The sequence below is a fragment of the Danio rerio genome, chromosome 18, assembly GCF_052040795.2.
Source record: "Danio rerio strain M-AB ecotype USA chromosome 18, GRCz13ab, whole genome shotgun sequence".
Classification (NCBI taxonomy): Eukaryota; Metazoa; Chordata; class Actinopteri; order Cypriniformes; family Danionidae; genus Danio; species Danio rerio.
In genome coordinates this window covers 52884476-52903371 of record NC_141038.1, presented here as the reverse complement: position 1 = coordinate 52903371, position 18896 = coordinate 52884476, and the positions used below count along the sequence as shown (strand labels likewise).

Below are 18896 nucleotides of genomic sequence, written 5' to 3'. Positions count from 1 at the left end.
TAGTATGATTCAAAAGCACTGTGCTCTATATTACTATAGTACTTTAACACTGGGTAACACTGTTTAACTGACTGGCTGTGCAACATTTTCACCTACTTTGTTTATTTTGCATCCCTAAATACTTGATTATTGCATCATTGTGTTTTTTATTTATTTATTTATTTATTTATTTATTTATTTATTTATTTATTTATTTATTTATTTATTTATTTATTTATTTATTTATTTATTTATTTATTTATTTATTTATTTATTTATTTATTTATGCGAGGCAGTGGCGCAGTAGGTAGTGCTGTTGCCTCACAGCAAGAAGGTCGCTGGGTCGCTGGTTCGAACCCGGCTCAGTTGACGTTACTGTGTGGAGTTTGCATGTGCATTTATTTATTTATTTATTTATTTATTCATTCATCTTTTTATTTTTTCATTTATTTATTTATTTATTTGTTTGTTTGTTTGCTTGTTTATTCATTTATTTAAGTTTTTGTATTTATTAATTCGTTCGTTTATTTATTTATTTATTTATTTGTTTGTTTGTTTGTTTGTTTGTTTATTTATTTATTAAAGTTATTTTATTTATTCATTCGTTCGTTTGTTCGTTCGTTAATTTATTTGTTTGTTTGTTTGTTTATTTAAGTTTTTTTATTTATTCTTTCGTTCGTTCATTCGTTCGTTCGTTTATTTATTTATTTATTTATTTATTTATTTTTCTCTTGCTGACCTGCGACCGGTTTCTGTGTTGCTCCGGTTCGAGAGCCGCTGATCTGAGTGTCGTTTGATTTGCAAAGAGCTTTGATAAAGAGCAAATCAGTGGGTTTGTTATGGAGCTCTCCTTGTGTTTGTTGACTTAATTAGTCATTAAAAAAGTGATCTCTGAGGGGAGGCTGTTGTGTAAACAGGTCTGAAGTGTCTGCCGCTTTATTGTAATGCGCTGTGATTTAATCAGGGCTGTGCTCGCAGCGATGTGGGCTTGTGATTGTGGTCAGATAAAAAAAAAAAAAGACTTTCAAACAGGCGCTTTTGAAGCTGGTTGGTTTAGTTGTTGCTACTTCTAAAAAATATCAAAATTAATCATTACAAACTATATATATTACAAACTTATATATATATATATATATATATATATATATATATATATATATATATATATATATATATATATATATATATATATATATATATATATATATATATATATAAATAAAAGCCCTAATTTGCTTAAAATAGTAAAGGCCTCATCTGATTTGTCAGATTTGGATAAGCAACTTATGCATGCAGCACACAAATGCTCAGCACATCAAATGTGTTTAACAGGCCTCATAACCACCTGGTTGACCTTTTATCCTGAGGTTATTTATTTATTTATTTGAATTGCTTATTTCTATTTATCAGAGTTGTGTCAGTATATTATTCAATGCAATATGTGTGCAGAAAAATAGCTTTTAAATAGAGCACCTTAAAGGGTTTAACCATGACAAACCATCACAATGTTTGGGGAAACACACCACTGGTAGGGTTTCATCTCTTTCTCTCTGTATGTGTGTGTGTGTGTGTGTGTGTGTGTGTGTGTGTGTGTGCGTTGGCCAGACAGATGCTTCAGTGTCTCAGGTCACACACTCCTGCCCGACTTTGGCCTGATCTGCATGTGAGCCGTAGCTCCGCCAGAGAGGCTTCTGTTCCCACGCCAGTCCAGCGCTCAGTTCATTGAGGATTTGCCCTCATAGTGGAAAAAAGAGAAAGATAAGAGGTCTTTCTAGCACATTTACATGGCCGTTATTAAAAGCTCATTAGCAGCAGACGAGCGCTCAGAGGATTTGCATGACATGACGGCGTGCAGTATGAACTGACCGCTGAGGTTATGGGCTGTTTGAATGGTGTCTTGCCCAGTCAGACCTTTTATAAGAGATATAAGTTTAAAGTATGATGATAAGACTTTGGTTAAAAAAAAATCTATTAAGAGCGGGTCAAAAGAAAATCCAAGGTTCTGTTTATTTACATCAAAAACATTTGATGAATAGTGTAAATATGAAATAGAAATATATTTTGTAATGCTGAACGTACATTTTGAACACATTGAACATTTTATTTTTACTTTAATTGAATATTGACATTTTTTCACAACATAGTGTACAGAAATAAAGCAAATATGTGTAGACTTTGTGTCCTGAATGTCAAAAGCACTGATTATGATGTAAAACAAAAATACTTTTACATTCATTTTGTGGCAAAATAATAACATATAATAATGTGTTGTAAATGTGTGCATAATAAAAAAATATTTTTCTCTTATTTTAACTTATTTTATTTTTATTTTTTTTCTTTAAATATTTATTTGTATTTTTTTTTTACATTTTTCTTTTTTCTTTTCTTTTATTATTTATCTCATTTTATTTGTTTATTTATTTATTTATTTATTTATGTTTACTTTTCATTTTATTAATTTTTTCTCTGTTCGATTTGATTTGATTTTTAATTTATTTTTTAAATATTTTTGTATTTTATTTTATTTTACTCTATTTCGTTTTTAATTTATTTTATTTCATTAGTTTTTTTATTTATTTGTGTTTCAATTTTATTTTATATAATTTTATTTTATTTTTGTCCTTTTTATTGTATTTTCTTTTATTTTTTCTATTTTCTTTTTTTATTTTATTTTTATTCATTTTTAAAATATTTTTTTATTTTATTTTATTTAGTTTTATTTATTTTTCACTTATTTTTGTATTTATTTAATTTAATTTAATTTTTCTCTATTAAATTACATTTATTTTTTATTCATTTTGTACTTTTCTTTTTTTTCTATTTTAATATTTTTATTTTATTTATTTTTTTTATTTATTTGTTATGTTTTTTATTTTATTTATTTGTGTTTTATTTTTATAAAAAAATTATGTTATCTTATTTTTATTTGTTTTTTATTTAATTTAATTTAACTTTAGTTTAATTTTAATTTATTTTAATTTATTTTATTTTATATTTTATTATTATTATTTTTTTGACTATGAGTGTGCGTTAAACTTTTCCTTTTTCAATGAGAATCACAATAAATTCAGTAAAAATGCTACAAATGAACTTGAACAGAGTCGAAACGCACTCTAGCTGTGTGTGTTTTGTTTATCATTATGTGTTTTGTGCAATGTCTAAAGTAATTTATGCTCAACGCAAGCTCATGCACCAGTGAAAAAAGCACAAAAGCATTTAAATAAATAAGTCCAAACAGTACGTCTCTTTATGTGGCGTTATATAAGTCTAGCAGCATGTCTCGCTGGCCATCTGATGCATGTTTGCTGTAGAGTTTAGACAGCAGGTCTGTTTGGAAAAGACGAGTGCAGTGAAGCTCATCACACACACTTGCCTACTCTCGGGTTGCCAGATTGAACATATTTGGACCAGTGTTTCGATTTTTATCATAACGGAAAGATTTTATACGAATCAATTCCTTGATGTCATGCTTGAGATGCATGTGTGTGTGTGTGCTTGTGTGAATTCTCAGCTCAGTAGCTGCATCTGATGAAAGTTTTTGGCGTTTTCTTACATGTGACTTATTTGCAATCTGCAGGCCTAATAATGGGAACGAAAACCAAGGGTGTTTGAAGGAAAATAAGATTATTTGAGTCTGTATATGATATGATATATGATATTAAGCTTTTTATATTTCTGTCAGACTTGGATCAGATTTTTTTCTTCCATAACAGTGATGCACACCCTTTATAAACAGACTAAATATAAATTACATGAATAGGTTGTGTCTCAAATGACATACAGTACTATACACGTATGTACTTATACACTCAGCCGTGTAGTGTCGTCCCAAATCGCACACTAACTTTTATTTTGTACTAAATTTAAATTCAAGCATGGTGGCTCAGTGGTGTCACACTGTGGCCTCACATCAAGAAGGTCACTGGTTTGAGTCTGGCTGGGCCAATTGTGTGTCTGTGTGGAGTTTGCATGTTCTCCCCGTGTTGGTGTGGGGTTTCTCCCATAGTCCAAACACATGCGCTATAGGGGAACTGATAAGCTAAATTGGCTGTAGTGTATATGTGTGTGTATAGGTGTTCCCCTAGCAGGATATTCGATGTGTAAAGCATATGCTGGAATAGTTGGCGGTTCATTCCACTGTGGCGACCCCTGAAAAATAAGGACTAAGCTGAAAAAAATGAATGGATAAATGAAATTCAAGCTGTTTTCCAGGCAATGTTTAACGGTTGACAAATTAGGGAAATAAATGGCAAACTACTAAATAGTACGTATAATAAGAATAACCACATTCAGAATCAGGAGGAAGCATAATCACTTACATGGGGCACTATTGCCTTCACAATCCAAAATAAGTAAAGAAATCCAACTTCAGTGCCTGATAGCCCCTCCCCCTAATCAGTAGCCCCTCCCATTAAACAGTAGCTCCGCCCTTCAGCTATGTGAACAAAATAACGAGCAATGAGTGCAAGATATTTTCAAAATTACACACTTGTTATTAGCGATTGGTTAAGTGCATTATTCAGTAATTGATGCAGTTGGCAGCTGGTTCGAGTCCCAACTGGGCTAGTTGGCATTTCTGTGTGGAGTTTGCATGTTTCCCCCGTGTTGGCGTGAGTTTCCTCCGGGTGCTCTGGTTTCCCCCACAGTCCAAACACATGCGCTATAGGGGAATTGATAAACTAAATTGGACATAGTGTATGAGTGCGTGTGTGAATGTGTGAGTGTATGGGTGTTTCCCAGTACTGGGTTGCAGCTAGAAGGGCATTTGCTGCATAAAACATATGCTGGGTAAGTTAGTGGCTCAAACACAAACTGCTTCTTGTCTAAAAAAAAAATGTCTAGAAAATGCTTAAAAAAAGGATATTTCAGCAAGAAATGAGAGAAAACTCCAGCATTGAAAAGCATTATTTGCAGTGCAGTCTCCACACATCAGAAAAGATCCAGTGTAAGGACAGATAGACAGTCCACTGAAAGGCAGAGCGAATGTTTAGACCTTTCATGAGAGACGTTTGTGACAGGCAGTGAAGGCAAATATTGTGCATTTGACTATTCCCTATTGGGGCTTTATAATTCAATATTTTCCCCCCAAGGAAATATGCCTTTATTAAAGCCAAAGGGAATGCTCGGGTCATAGTGGCAAATCTGCACTGCTTGACTGCAATTGTGTAAGCCTCAACTCAAAAGCTGAAGAAAAATCCCCTTTGAGCACCTCGGGGACTGGAGCTGGAGACCAGAAACCTTCACAAATCACTTCATTTGCCGTTTCTATCAGCATCTGACTTTCTGACCTTTGAATAAACATGCAGAAACGCTCTCCTGTAGGCTTATATCACATTGTCTAATGTGCACAGTGTTATCAAACTGCCATCAAAGCACCACCGTTTCATTCCGAAGATGCATTTTGTTGCATATTATCATATGGGGGTTTAATGGTATTTGAAAGCAAAGCAAAACACAAATGCATATTAAATTACATTTTTATGTATATAGATGTATATAGTACAAGTCAAAATGACTCACCCTCATGTAATTAAGAAAAAAATATTTTTCAAATATTTTCCAAATTACGTTTAAGAGATTCTATTATTATTATTATTATTATTATTGTTATTATTATTATTGTTATTATTATCATTATTATTATTATTATTACCATATATATATATATATATATATATATATAGGGTGCATTGAAGGATGGCGGAGTGGTGTCGCAGACGAAGGATGAAAGTGAAGAGTGGGGGTTGTCCCATTTCTTTTTTTTAATGGTATGATTTTTCTAAAATTATTCTTTGTCAAATGACTCTTCACCATATGATTCTTCAGAATTTATTCCCCAGTTGATTTTTCTGAAATGATTCTTTACTATATGATTCTTCTGAAAAAAAAAAAATAATAAAAAACTCCCAAATAATAAAAAAGTCCCAAAACAGTTCCCCCTTATGGAAGTGATTTTTGCTCAATGGATGTTTCGCTAATTATTGTTAACACATTTTTAAAACATAATATTTTGCTAGTTATTTTGCAACACACTAGTAATCTGCCTAAAGTGTAATTTAAAAGGCTTAACTAGGTAATTAGGTTAATTATGCAAGTCATTCGACAACAGTGGTTTGTTTTGTAGCAGTCAGTCCCTCTATTCATCCATCCGTCCACCAACCAACCAAATCAACCAACCAAATTAACCAACCCACCAAATCAATCAATCAACCAACCAACCGACCAATCAATCAACCAAATCAACCAACCAATCAAATCAACCAACCCACCAAATCAATCAATCAATCAACCGACCAATCAATCAACCAAATCAACCAACCAATCAATCAACCAAACCAACCAACCAAATTAATCCATCAGTAAGGGTGCTAATATTACTGACATCAGTGTTTTTTATTTTATTTACACACTAATACTAATATTTATTTTGTCACTTGTGAAATATTAGAAAAACTCACAGGATAACTAACAATACTATCATCAGCTGTATGTTTATCAGTCATGCTTATGAATGAAATGGTCAATAAGAAACCTTTTAAAACTCTATCTCCAGCCTGATTAACAACATACGGACCTTAATGAGCAATCTGATGCACACACACACACACACACATCAGCTTTCATTTGGCTTCTCGATGGCACGTGAAATTGAGTCCAGATGAAGCATCAGCAGAACAGAGAAATGAAGCGTTGGTCATTTGCAGCGTTCTGGATTTGTCGCTGTTATTTCCCAGTGTAAATGAGATATTTATTCTGCCGCTCAGACAGCCGTGTTGATTTTAAGCATGCAGAAGTGTGTGAACTCGCGCTGAACTGCGGGCGCTGAAAGTGTGTGAACATGCACCGATGCTAATGCACTAGTTTTGTTGCACTGCTCACTTTTTCGGGACACAATTATTAAGGCAACACTTTAGGTTGTATTAGGAATTGTTAGTTAATGCATTCACTGTTGTGGACTGTAGTACATTTATTACAGCATTAGTTCATGTTAGTTAATGAAAATACAGTTGTTCATGTTAACTCATGGTGCATTAACTAATGTTAACGAGCATGAGTTTGATCATTTTAATGATGCATTTGTAAATGTCATAATATAATATCAAAATTTGTTGCGGAACACCATCCAATATAAAAAAAATGAAATAAAATTCAAGGACATTAGTTTGTAGTATTACATTTGATATATAAGTCATTGAATTTGAGTTGAGTTTTAATAGCATTTAGCAATATATATATATATATATATATATATATATATATATATATATATATATATATATATATATATATATATATATATATATATATATATATATATATATATTTATTTATTTATTTATTTATTTATGCACACATTATTATTATTATAATCTACATTTATTTAATTGTACTTATTATGCAGTCATTTTCTTGTCTTTATTCTTATTTCATTTACTGTATTTTAGTTTACTTTATTTTTTTATTTTATTATATATAAATTTAACTGTATTTTTCTTGATTTTTGTTTTTTTACTTTATTTTAGTTTTGTGCTTTAATTTAATTGTATGTTTTCTTTTTTAATTTGTTTTATTTTTATACATTATTATTTTATTTTTTCTTATTTATTCTTATTTATTTTATTATGCAAAAATTGTATTTTATTTTATAATGCAGTGATTTTATTTAATATTTTTTTATGCAGTGATTTAATTTAATTTAATATTTTTTTATTATGCATTAATTGATTTTAGTTTTTTGTATTTGTTTTATTGTATTTATTTAAGTTTTTAATTCAATTTTAACTGTATTATGCGTTTATTTGATTAATTTTAATAACTTTGTGACATTATCAATTCATTTGCAGTTACTTTTGATCAATGCAATCCATCCATGCTTATATATTTAATTTAATTATCATATATATTTAATTTAAAACAAGTTTATTTTTAGATAGTAATGGCAACAGGATTAATTGCATTAATTTTACAAAGCTGTATTCTCAATAAATAATTAACAACGCTAAATTAGCATGTCATATTTAGCCCTAATTTATATGTAAATTGAGTTGTGTGAACATAAGAATGATTACAGCATCAAGGAAAAATAATAGACAATTATACTTTTTATCACGATCACGCAGCTTGAGTTGTAATGTTTGTTCAACACTTCTTGTACAGTAATTACACCCAATTTTGCCAGTTTGTCAGTATGCATCCATTTAGTGTGGAAAACAGTGTTGATTTACTCTGTTTGTGTTGCTTTGCTGTAATGAATGGTAATTTAGTGTCCTCTGAATGGAGAAACTCCAGCATTAGTGGCAATTACACAGGCAGAACATAGTGTCCAACATGAAAAATAAACAAAATAAATACAAGATTACTCTATACAGAAATCCAGGTATTGTACGTATATATCTACAGTATTGTATATATTTACATGTAGCATAAAAATACAGTAATTATCACAATGCAACTTTAAAGTACAGTAATAATCATTAACAGTGTAGTTGTAGTGCAGCAGTCCACCAGTTACTTTCTGTAAATCAATTACAGCACAAATACTCTATTTACATTTACAGCACCATTTTTCTTGCTGTACGTATATTTGCAGCATTGTCTATTTTACTGTAAAAATACAGTAATTTTCACAATGCAACTCTGAAATACAGGAACATACTGTCCTACAGTAAAATACTGTTCATATTTCAGTCAAGTACTGCATATTTCACAAAAAAAAAAAATGTTAATGTAATTGTAGTGCAGCTTTTTGTCGGTAACTTCAATTGTAAATCAATTAGAGCAAAAATACTGCATTTACATTTACAACACCATTTATCTTGCTATATATATATAGCATTGTCTTTACTGTAAATATACAGTCATTTTCACAATGCAAATTAAGAAACAATAACATACTGCATAACTGTCCTACAGTAAAATATATATATATATGTACACAGTAAAATACTGTGCAATTTCAACAGTGTTAAAATATTGATGGTTCTGTGGGTCTCGTCTATCAAATCTGAGCTTTATTTTGTATTTTCTACTGGATTCGGCTCAGCGGATTGGCTGGGCCATTCTACAGCTTGATTTTCTTTCTCTGAAAGCATCTGAGAGTCTCCTTGGCTGTGTTTTGGATCTTTGTCCTGCTGAAATGGCCACCCTGGTTTCATCTTCATCCTCCTGCTAATGTAGATGTCGGACTGAAGCAGCTGATATTCATTTACACTGAGGACGGGCAGAGGCTTGCTGAAGAACTACTGAGATATTTCAGCTGCTGTCTGGGCTTTCCATGCCTTTCTACACCTCCCTTTCTTCATGTGTTCAGTACATTTTATCGGCATCTTTTCATTTTGTTACACACAACTTAATTTGTAAACTAATTAGATTTGTTTTCTTTTCATATATGGATTTCTTTGGTTGTTACCAACATCTGGTGAAAAAGTCAACAGCACCTTTAGAAATATGTTTTCTGAGAAAAAAGGTGACGTGTTCAATACTTATTTCCCACACTGTATATATTGGCATTGGCATTGGATTTTTTTTTTTGGTACTTTTTTTAAAAGCTGTCTTTTCTAAAGCACGATCGCTGATGAATGAAGAACGATCAGCATTTCTCCACTCAGCATACGAGAGCGAGTGTTTCTGCAATTCTCTGTCAGTGTTTGAGTCTCCAGTGTAATCCATTACCGTTAGCTGTGTAAATGTAAGTGCTCTGACAGTCCGTTTGTCTTCATCTGTGCTGTTTCTCTCTCTCTCTGCAGATTGATTGCTGTATTGGAGCCAATGACTCAATGAGTGTTGTGGATCTGCTGCTTTCGCCTCAGTTTTTGCTGGATTTGATAAGATGGACGGCCTGAAGATCTTTAGACTCGTGGTTCCAGCACTCAGAAGGTCCGTCAGATCTGATTATTCTGTCTTATTTCGCTGTTTGGCTGTGAATGTTTGGATGGTTGCGTTGTTGGTAGTTTCTGGCTGTTGTAATGTGGGTAAAGATCAATATTTTTTTTTTATTTAATTTAATTTAATTTAATTTAATTTACTTTAATTTAATTTAATTTAATTTACTTTAATTTAATTTAATTTAATTTAATTTAATTTAATTTAATTTAATTTAATTTAATTTAATTTAATTTAATTTAATTTAATTTAATTTATTTTATTTTATTTTATTTTATTTTATTTTATTCTCTTTTCTTCTACTTTTTTGTGGTCATGTTGCATTTATTTATTTAATTAATTAATTGTTCTATTTTCTTCCACTTACTCAAGGCCTTGTAGTATTTATTTAAATATTAATTTTTTTTTATTTAATTTTAATGAAATAATTTTTTTTTTTTTTAGCTTATTTGGGGACGTTTTGCATTTATTTTATTTTATTTTACTTTTATTTTATTTTATTTTATTTTATTTTATTTTATTTTATTTTATTTTATTTTATTTTATTCTCTTTTCTTCTACTTTTTTGTATTCATGTTGCATTTATTTATTTGTTTATTTATTTATTTATTTCAAAGCCATGTTGTATTTATTTTTTATTTTTTTATTTTATTCTTTTATTTTATTCTTTTATTTAATTTTAATGAATTAATTTATTATTCATTCTATTTTTTTAAACTTATTTGGGGCCGTTTTGCTTTTATTTTTTATTATTTTTTTTATTATTATTTTTTATTTTTTTTATTTTATATTTTTTATTTATTTAATTTTTTTTTTATATCACTTGTCTGTAGATGTCTGGATGTTTGTAATGGCAGAGCTGGCTGCATTAACTTGGTTAAACACCAACAGTATGCAGAATGTGAGATGGAGCACTTTTATCTGGTTGTGGCTTTGAAAAGTAGTTCAAGGACTTTGAGCAGATTTACGAGCAGATTTACGTGTATTTTTAACTTCAACAACATTGCAAGTGTGATGATCAGGACATTGTGTGTTTACACTTTTTTTTGGTCTTAAGTTGATATTTTGACATTTTGACAAAATAATAATAATAATAATAATAATAATAATAATAATAATAATAATAACAACAACAACAACAACAACAACAACAACAATAATAATAATAGTAATAATAATAATAATAATAATGTATTTTTATTTATTTATCTGGATATTTTAAAAGATGATTTGGCTGCAGGCAGTAATAACGCAGTGAAACCCCAACAGCACATGTGATGGAGCAGATTTGTTTGGTTATGTCGCTGTCTTTGCTGACAATGACAAGTTTTATCTGCATTTATAACTTCTGACATCATTCAAGAAGTTGTGTGGTTTTCAAGGCAATATTTGTGTTAACATTCTGTATTGTGTTATTGTTATAAAAAGATGAGTGAACTTTCACAACCTCCATTTATTAATATTTCTCATAGTATAACCACTTGTTTCCATGATAGTTTTTATCCTTAAAAAATATTTTAAAATATGGCGTCATCAGTGTTCTTCATTGTTTCCTCCATAGCTTTAAATTGCATGAGTCATTTATCTTTCAATGGCTGTTAGTATTTTATCATTTACCAGCTGGAAAAATGCTTCAGAAAGTGACACTATTGTTCCTCTCTGTCTTTATCGTTGTAGTTGTGCTGTGAGCCATGCAATTCTTTAAAGGGGTGGACCACTAACATATCATATTTGAAACTTGTAATGTAGCTGTGTGAACATAAACAACACCTTAGAATGGAAGATGCTCAAAGCTCAATGCAAAGGAAGACATTGGCTTTGAAAGAGTTAGCTCAGCAAAGCCTACAGCTGAAATTAGGAAATATGATAGTCGTTTTCATGTTAGATGAGTAGCAGTATACATTTAAAGTAAGATATGTGATTGTTTGCATCTCATAAACACAACCTAGCCTTAAAAACAGACTCTGCACCACCCCTTTAACACCATGAACCATTTTAAAACTAAGTCTTAATCGTTATATTGATAGTTATCGTGCTTGGTGTGACTGTATATGCAAATGATGACCATGAGAGATGTTGTTTTCTTTGTTGCTTTAACACTCTTCAGTCTTGTGGAAGAGTGTTCAGCTCATGGTGGAGGTTTTGCTCCGTTCACATATAACGGCATCAGTGGGTCAGCCGTGATTTTGAGCTCACAGTCGGCGTCCAGTTCACCGTCAGGTTTCTCAGTGGGTTTTCAGTCTGGGCTCTGTGTTTTTCCACACCAGACTCAATAAACCCTTTCTGTACGGTCCTCGCTTCGTGCGCTGGCCTGTTATTGTGTTATCATCAGAAACAAGCAACTCGTTGGGAAAATGTGCCCTGGGCTAATTCTTGAGAACAATACAGCTGAATTAATACCTGCATAATTATTAGCCCCCCTGTATATTTATTTCTCCAATTTCTGTTTAACGCAAAGATTTGTTATACTAGTTTTAATAACTGAATTATTTTCTCTTTGCCATGATGACAGCACAAAATATTAGACTAGATATCCTTCATGATGCTAGTATTCAGCTTAAAGTAACATTTAAAGGCTTAACTGAGCGAATGACACTTAATAACAGTTTTCATAAGCATATACACAATCACATGTGTCATGTCATGATTATATAGGTATCATAACAGTCTTATGAACACCCTTAAACTCTGCAGACCCGATACCAAGTCCGTGACGTCATCAACTTTCACCTTCAGATTTAAAGGGCTAGCATTGCACCAGACCCCCGTAAGTGGTGTCGTTTGAAAGTGTAGAATCTATATTGTATGCACATATGCATCACTTTGGTTTTTATTCTACTGACTAAAAAAAATATTTACACTTAAATACACAGTATTTTGGAGACCCGAGCTGGGTGTTGAACATTGGTTCATTTTCATAGTTTTCATATGACACATGTACAAGTTATAGCTCAAATGAAAGCTCTTGCCGGTGCTCATGCGGTTCTAGCATTGTTTTTACTGAATTATATTCACATATCAAACAGTTGCCGAATGAATCGCGGTGTTTCCATGGCGCAGAAGTGAAAACAATACATTTATGATCAATAAGCAGCCCCAGATAGCACAGACAGCTGTCATCTCTTACCTTATGCTGTGCGCTTCAGGGCCGTTCTCCTCTGTTTTTGAGGTGATGTGCATAAGTAATCCTTTTATATGTCTGACGTGCTCCAAACACAGTGAATTATGTTTGATCAAACAAAAGAATAGTGAAATATAAAAACAATGATCGCTCCCTGTGGCTTGTACAGCACCTCTCATCAGTTGGAATACAATAACTTCTGCATAGATTATGGTGGAGACAGTTTTCTTTTTTCCTATGATTACAGACATGTGCAGGAACCACCAACATTAATTACAGCATGCTAGAGCACACAAAACCTGAAAGGTACACTTTCACATATGGGTTTATTAAAAAAAAAATACAAAAAGCGCCTCTTTCTTTAGGTGTTTATTATAACACAGACAACATATTCAGATATTTTAAACACTTTCAATTATGTTTTATGAAAATTCAAAGGTTTTTTTTTTTTTTAAATGAGACCACATTCTTGCATTTACACCTCTGCATGTGGATTTGGGAAGCTTTTAAATTTGGGTAGGCGAAATTCAGGCGGAAATCCCAAAATTGCAGCAGAGTTTAACTGGTTAAGTAAAATGTTATCATAATGCTGTATTTCTGGCTTCTGTAAAGCAGTTGTTTGACGAATCAGTAAAAACTAATGTGCTTTCGCTGATGTGGAATAAAGATTTTCACAGTGTTAGAATCAGAACGTCGGGTTATGACTGACACCCCATCTAATTATCAGAGGAAAATCATTCGGTTGCCGGGAGACCAGTGTGTGTGTTTGTTTTGTAAGCAAACCCACCGGCAGATGCTGTGCTGATTATGTCCAGAATTACATCTTTCATATTTATAAATATATATATATATATATATATATATATATATATATATATATATATATATATATATATATATATATATATATATATATATATATATATCAATCGTCAATGTCATTCTGTATACCTGATAAATAATCTGTTATACCATTAATGTTCTTTCAAGATATTTTAGCTGTATTTATATTATTATTTAATTGCTTATGTGGTTTAGCAATGCTTTTGTGGCTCTTAAAAGATTCTTCCTCAAGTTTAGGCCTAAAAATGTCAACACAGGCTCAGGCTACAGCTTGATTTTCTTTCTCTGAAAGCGTCTGAGAGTCTCCTTGGCTGTGTTTTGGATTATAGTCTTGCTGAAATGTCCACCCTGGGTTCCTCCAGCTAATGTGTATGTTGGACTGAAGCAGCTGATGTTCAATTACACCAAGGAAATTCAGAGGCTTGCTGAAGAACTACTGAGAGATTTCAGCTGCTGTCTGGGCTTTCCATGTCTTTCTACACCTTCCTTTCTTCATGTGTTTAATACTTTTTCTCTGCGTCATTTAATTTTATTACACAGAACTTCATTTGTAAACTAATTAGATTTGTTTTCTGTGTATATATGCTTGGTTGTCATCAACATATGGTGAAGATTTCAAGTCAACAGCACCTTCAGACATTTGTTTTCTGAGAAAAATTGTGACGTGTTCAATACTTATTTTCCCAGCTATAAATAAGTAGTTTGAACAAACAGCAAATGTAATTTTTTGATTGTATGGCTAATGAGATTTCACAAGTGAACTTGCCACGCAGACTAACAGAAAGTCTTTATTAATCTCAACTCCATTTGCAGTGGACAAAGGGCTAATTTGCATGCAAAAGGTCACTGAGAGTCCATTAACATGACTCCACCTTTAACACAGACAGAGTAAAGCTACATGTGTAAACATCCGGAGATCACAGCGATTACACTCTTTCTGTGCATGTGTGTGTGTGTGTGTGTGTGTGTGTGTGTGTGTGTGTGTGTGTGTGTGTGTGTGTGTGCATTTACTCTCTGGAATACTCAAAACCGAGAGAAAAACTGGAGTAAAGCTTCGATCATCCCGGTGGCCATCTGTCACAAACATGGATGCAGATTCACTATAGAGCGTTCTCAATTCCTCTCTCTATTATTCTCTGACCTTTATGTCCATAATGAGCCTGAACACGTGACTGTACAGATTAAGCTCCGTCTCAAATCAAAGGCCAGTGTTATGTCCCGCCATCCAAGTCCTTGTTTCTTATGTCATGCAATTTGTCTGTGCCTCTCGTCCCAGCACTAATGGCTCGACACCATTGGATAATAGTGGCGTCTATGTATGCTCTCGGGTGCCATCGAAGATCATTGCAGCCTGGGGAATAATGGAAACACACTCGATTCTGGCTGTTCGGGAGTTTAAAGAGCCTAAAAAACCAGTGGGAACAATTACTAAATCCCCCCATGCAGCTTTAATAGTGCTGGGCTTTGCGTAATGTAATGTTGGTTCACTCTTAGGGTTGGGTTTGAATACGTCCGCAGGGAAAAGCACACCATCTGAAAGGGTATTCAGTGATTTTAAATGTATTTTTGTAGGTTTAGATACTTTCTTCTGCGTCGGTTTAATGGGTATTGACAATAAGAAGATCAGTGCTCAGCATATTTGAGTTCACCCCACACGAATCTCTCATTTAAATGCATATTTCCAATAGGAAGCTTTACGGTGTTATATTTGTGCATATGCATTAGATCCGTCAGCACCGAATCTGGAGCTAATCAAACAAAAATCTTATGATAACGGTCTAAAATTAGCACACTCAAATGTATATGTTAGGAACTACTACTATTCTGAAAGAGCAACATTCAATAGAAACAAAAAAATAACATTTTGTTGAAGTTTTGTGGCTTGCAATTTGTTTTTGTGTGAATTTAAGTGTATAATCTTTCTATTTCCTAAGACGTTCTGCGACTAAAATATTATCTTAATAAATATATCTGTTTAATAAATCTGTTTTGTTCTAATGCACTAAAATATAGGACCTATATTCACTGAAAGAGAAATTAAAATATTTATTTTCAAAATGGGGTGTGGCGAAGCAGTGGTGCAGTAGGTAGTACTTTCGCCTCACAGCAAGAAGATCGATGGGTCGAACTTCGGCTCAGTAGGGGTTTCTGTGTGGAGTTTGCATGCTCTCCCTGCATTAGCGTGGGTTTCCTCCAAGTGCTCCGGTTTCCCCCACAGTCCAAACACATGCTGCAGGTGAATTGGGTAGGCTAAATTGTCCATAGTGCATGAGTGTGTGTAGTGTGTGAATGTGTGTGTGGATGTTTCCCAGAGATGGGTTGCTGCTGGAAGGACATCCGCTGCGTAAAAACTTGCTGGATAAGTTGGCGGTTCATTCCGCTGTGGCAACCGCGAATTAATAAAGGGACTAAGCTGACAAGAAAATGAATGAATGAATGAATGAATGAATAAAAATACTTATACTACGAATAATATTGATAAAACTAAATAATAATTAAAGTATTAATAATATAACTATAAACTCAAATCTTACTTTTATTTTTTGATAAACTAAGGTTAGGAGAATTACAAAGTTCAAAGTCATCAAGGATTTAAAAGTTGTTTAATAAATAAATAAGCATTTTTTAATGAATTGATTAATTAAATAAATAATAAATTAATTTAAATGACTACTACTGCTACTGCTGTTACTAATACAACAACAACAACAACAACAACAACTACTACTACTACTAATAATAATAATAATAATAATAACAATATTACAAATAAATAATAAAAATAAACTAAACTGGAATATTTTTCTACATTGATTTTCAATACATTTTGCTGTGTAGATGGACCTTTTAATTACCTAATTAATTAATTAACCTCTGAAATATAGACTAAGTGAAGAAAAATAAATTAATTAATTAAATAAGGACTGGATTAAAACTACTATTTCCACTTCCACCACCACTAATAATAAAATAAAATAATAAAATTTAATTTAATTTAATTTAATTTAATTTAATTTAATTTAATTTAATTTAATTTAATTTAATTTAATTTAATTTAATTTAATTTCAAATGTAGTTTAGTTTGCTACATCAAAAAATAGATAAAAACACGTAAGAGGCATCAATAATTTGAATGTTGTTCTGGAAGAAAAAAAAACATTTAAGTTACTTAATTAATAACTTGGCTGCGCGGTGGAGCAGTGGGTAGTGCCGTCGTAATGTCACAGCAAAAACATTGCTGGTTTGAGTCCCAGCTTGGCCAGCTGGCATTTCTGTGTGGAGTTTGTATGTTCTCCCCGTGTTGGCGTGAGTTTTCTCTAGGTGTTCCGGTTTCCCCCACAGTCCAAACACATGCTATAGGTGACTTAAATAACTAAATTGATCATAGTGTATGGGTGTTTCCCAGTACTGGGTTGCAGCTGGAAAGGCGTCCACTGCATAAAACATATGCTGGAATAATTTGCGGTTCATTCCGCTGTGGCGACCCCTGAAAAATAAAGGGACTAAGCCAAAAGAAAATCAATGACTAATAATAATAATAATAATAATAATAATAATAATAATAATAATAATATGATCTCCAATTTTATTTTGCTACATTGTGAGACAGAGTAAACACTCTTACCAGGCACCAATGTTTCTCCAGTCCTCTTGGTTTTCAATCTGGTCAATAAAGGCGGTGCTGAAGCTGCAAAGCTCTGAGAGACAAACACAAAACACACTACTGCTGCAAAATAACCCGTCTTCTTATTTAGGGCTGTTTACCTCACTGAACAAATCCAAGCGGTCACTATTGCTACTGAAGAATCATCCATCAAAAAGCCAACAATGTGAAACAGCCATTTCTTTTATAAATATGAGCTGTGTATCCAAAATAAGCTGTGTTATGAACACAATATGAGGTTTGTGTCCCATTGAGGCATGCCAAGGAAAACTCAGAGCAAGTGCTTCGTTTAATAACCAAAGCTATAATTGTAATGAAGCAAACCACAGACATTAGCTTTAGTCTTCACAGCGTCGCATGCATGAAAAGAATGAGTGCGCTTTCTGTCCTCAAGCTATGAAGACACACAGGGACTATCTTCGTTTTACAGAGACTAACAGCTAATTTGTTGAATTATCCTTTTCCTCTTCTGTAGCCGAGGCTGTCCCATCAGCTTGATCCTTGCAAAATGCAAAATTGAATGTCTAAATAGGGTGAAAGCAAGACCCACACATTCTTACTTGATTTTATGTCCTGTTTCTAGTCCAAACATCTCAAGAAACAATAAGTCAAAAATACAACCCAGGCTTTTTATTGATACGAACCCCTGTATATATTTCTGGAGAGCACAAAATACACCCCAGGAGCTACGTTTTGAGTGTATGCTCATTATTGTATTTATTTATTTGTATTTTAATTTATTTTCTTTTTTTGTTTGTAATTATTGTTATTTTTATCTATTTATTTATTTATTTATTTATTTATTTATTTATTTATTTTTATTTTTTTTACGAAGATCATCTATTTTTTATAATAATAATAATAATAAACATAATAATAATAATAATAATAAACATGATAATACACATAATAATAATAATAATATATTGACTATTATAAATACATTATAATTATTATTATTATTATTATTATTGTTATGTTTATTGTTATTATTATTATTATTATTTTATTATAATTGTTTATTTTCTAATTATTTATTTTATTTATTTTTTGTAAATTTGTCAGAAAAAAAGTTTATCTTTTAATATATTTATTTACTAATAGTAATAATAATAATAATAATAATATTAATAATAATAATAATTATTATTATTATTATGATTATGATTATGATTATTATTATTATTATTATTATTATTATTATTATTATTATTAAACTCATAATAATAATATAATTGTATTATTATTGTTTTTTATTGTATTATTGGTATTTAATTTTTCTTTGTTTATTATTATTTTTAAAGTTCGTCTGTTTATTTATTTAAATTAATAATAATAATAATAATAATAATAATAATAATAATAATAATAATAATTCATATATTTTCTTTTCGGCTTAGTCCATTT

The 18896-nt window shown here is 31.4% G+C and overlaps 1 protein-coding gene across 3 annotated transcripts in view; it reads left to right on the top strand.

Moving 5' to 3' along the window:
• Positions 1 to 18896, top strand: part of si:cabz01090165.1 — a 343848-nt gene that overhangs the window by 205569 nt on the left and 119383 nt on the right. For all 3 annotated transcript variants that reach the window (XM_087291413.1, XM_087291412.1, XM_087291414.1), the window contains exon 3: positions 9726 to 9855. In XM_087291413.1, coding sequence (XP_087147539.1) covers positions 9809 to 9855 — 47 coding nt within the window. In that variant the 5' untranslated portion in view covers positions 9726 to 9808. The remainder of the gene's footprint in view (positions 1 to 9725; positions 9856 to 18896) is intronic.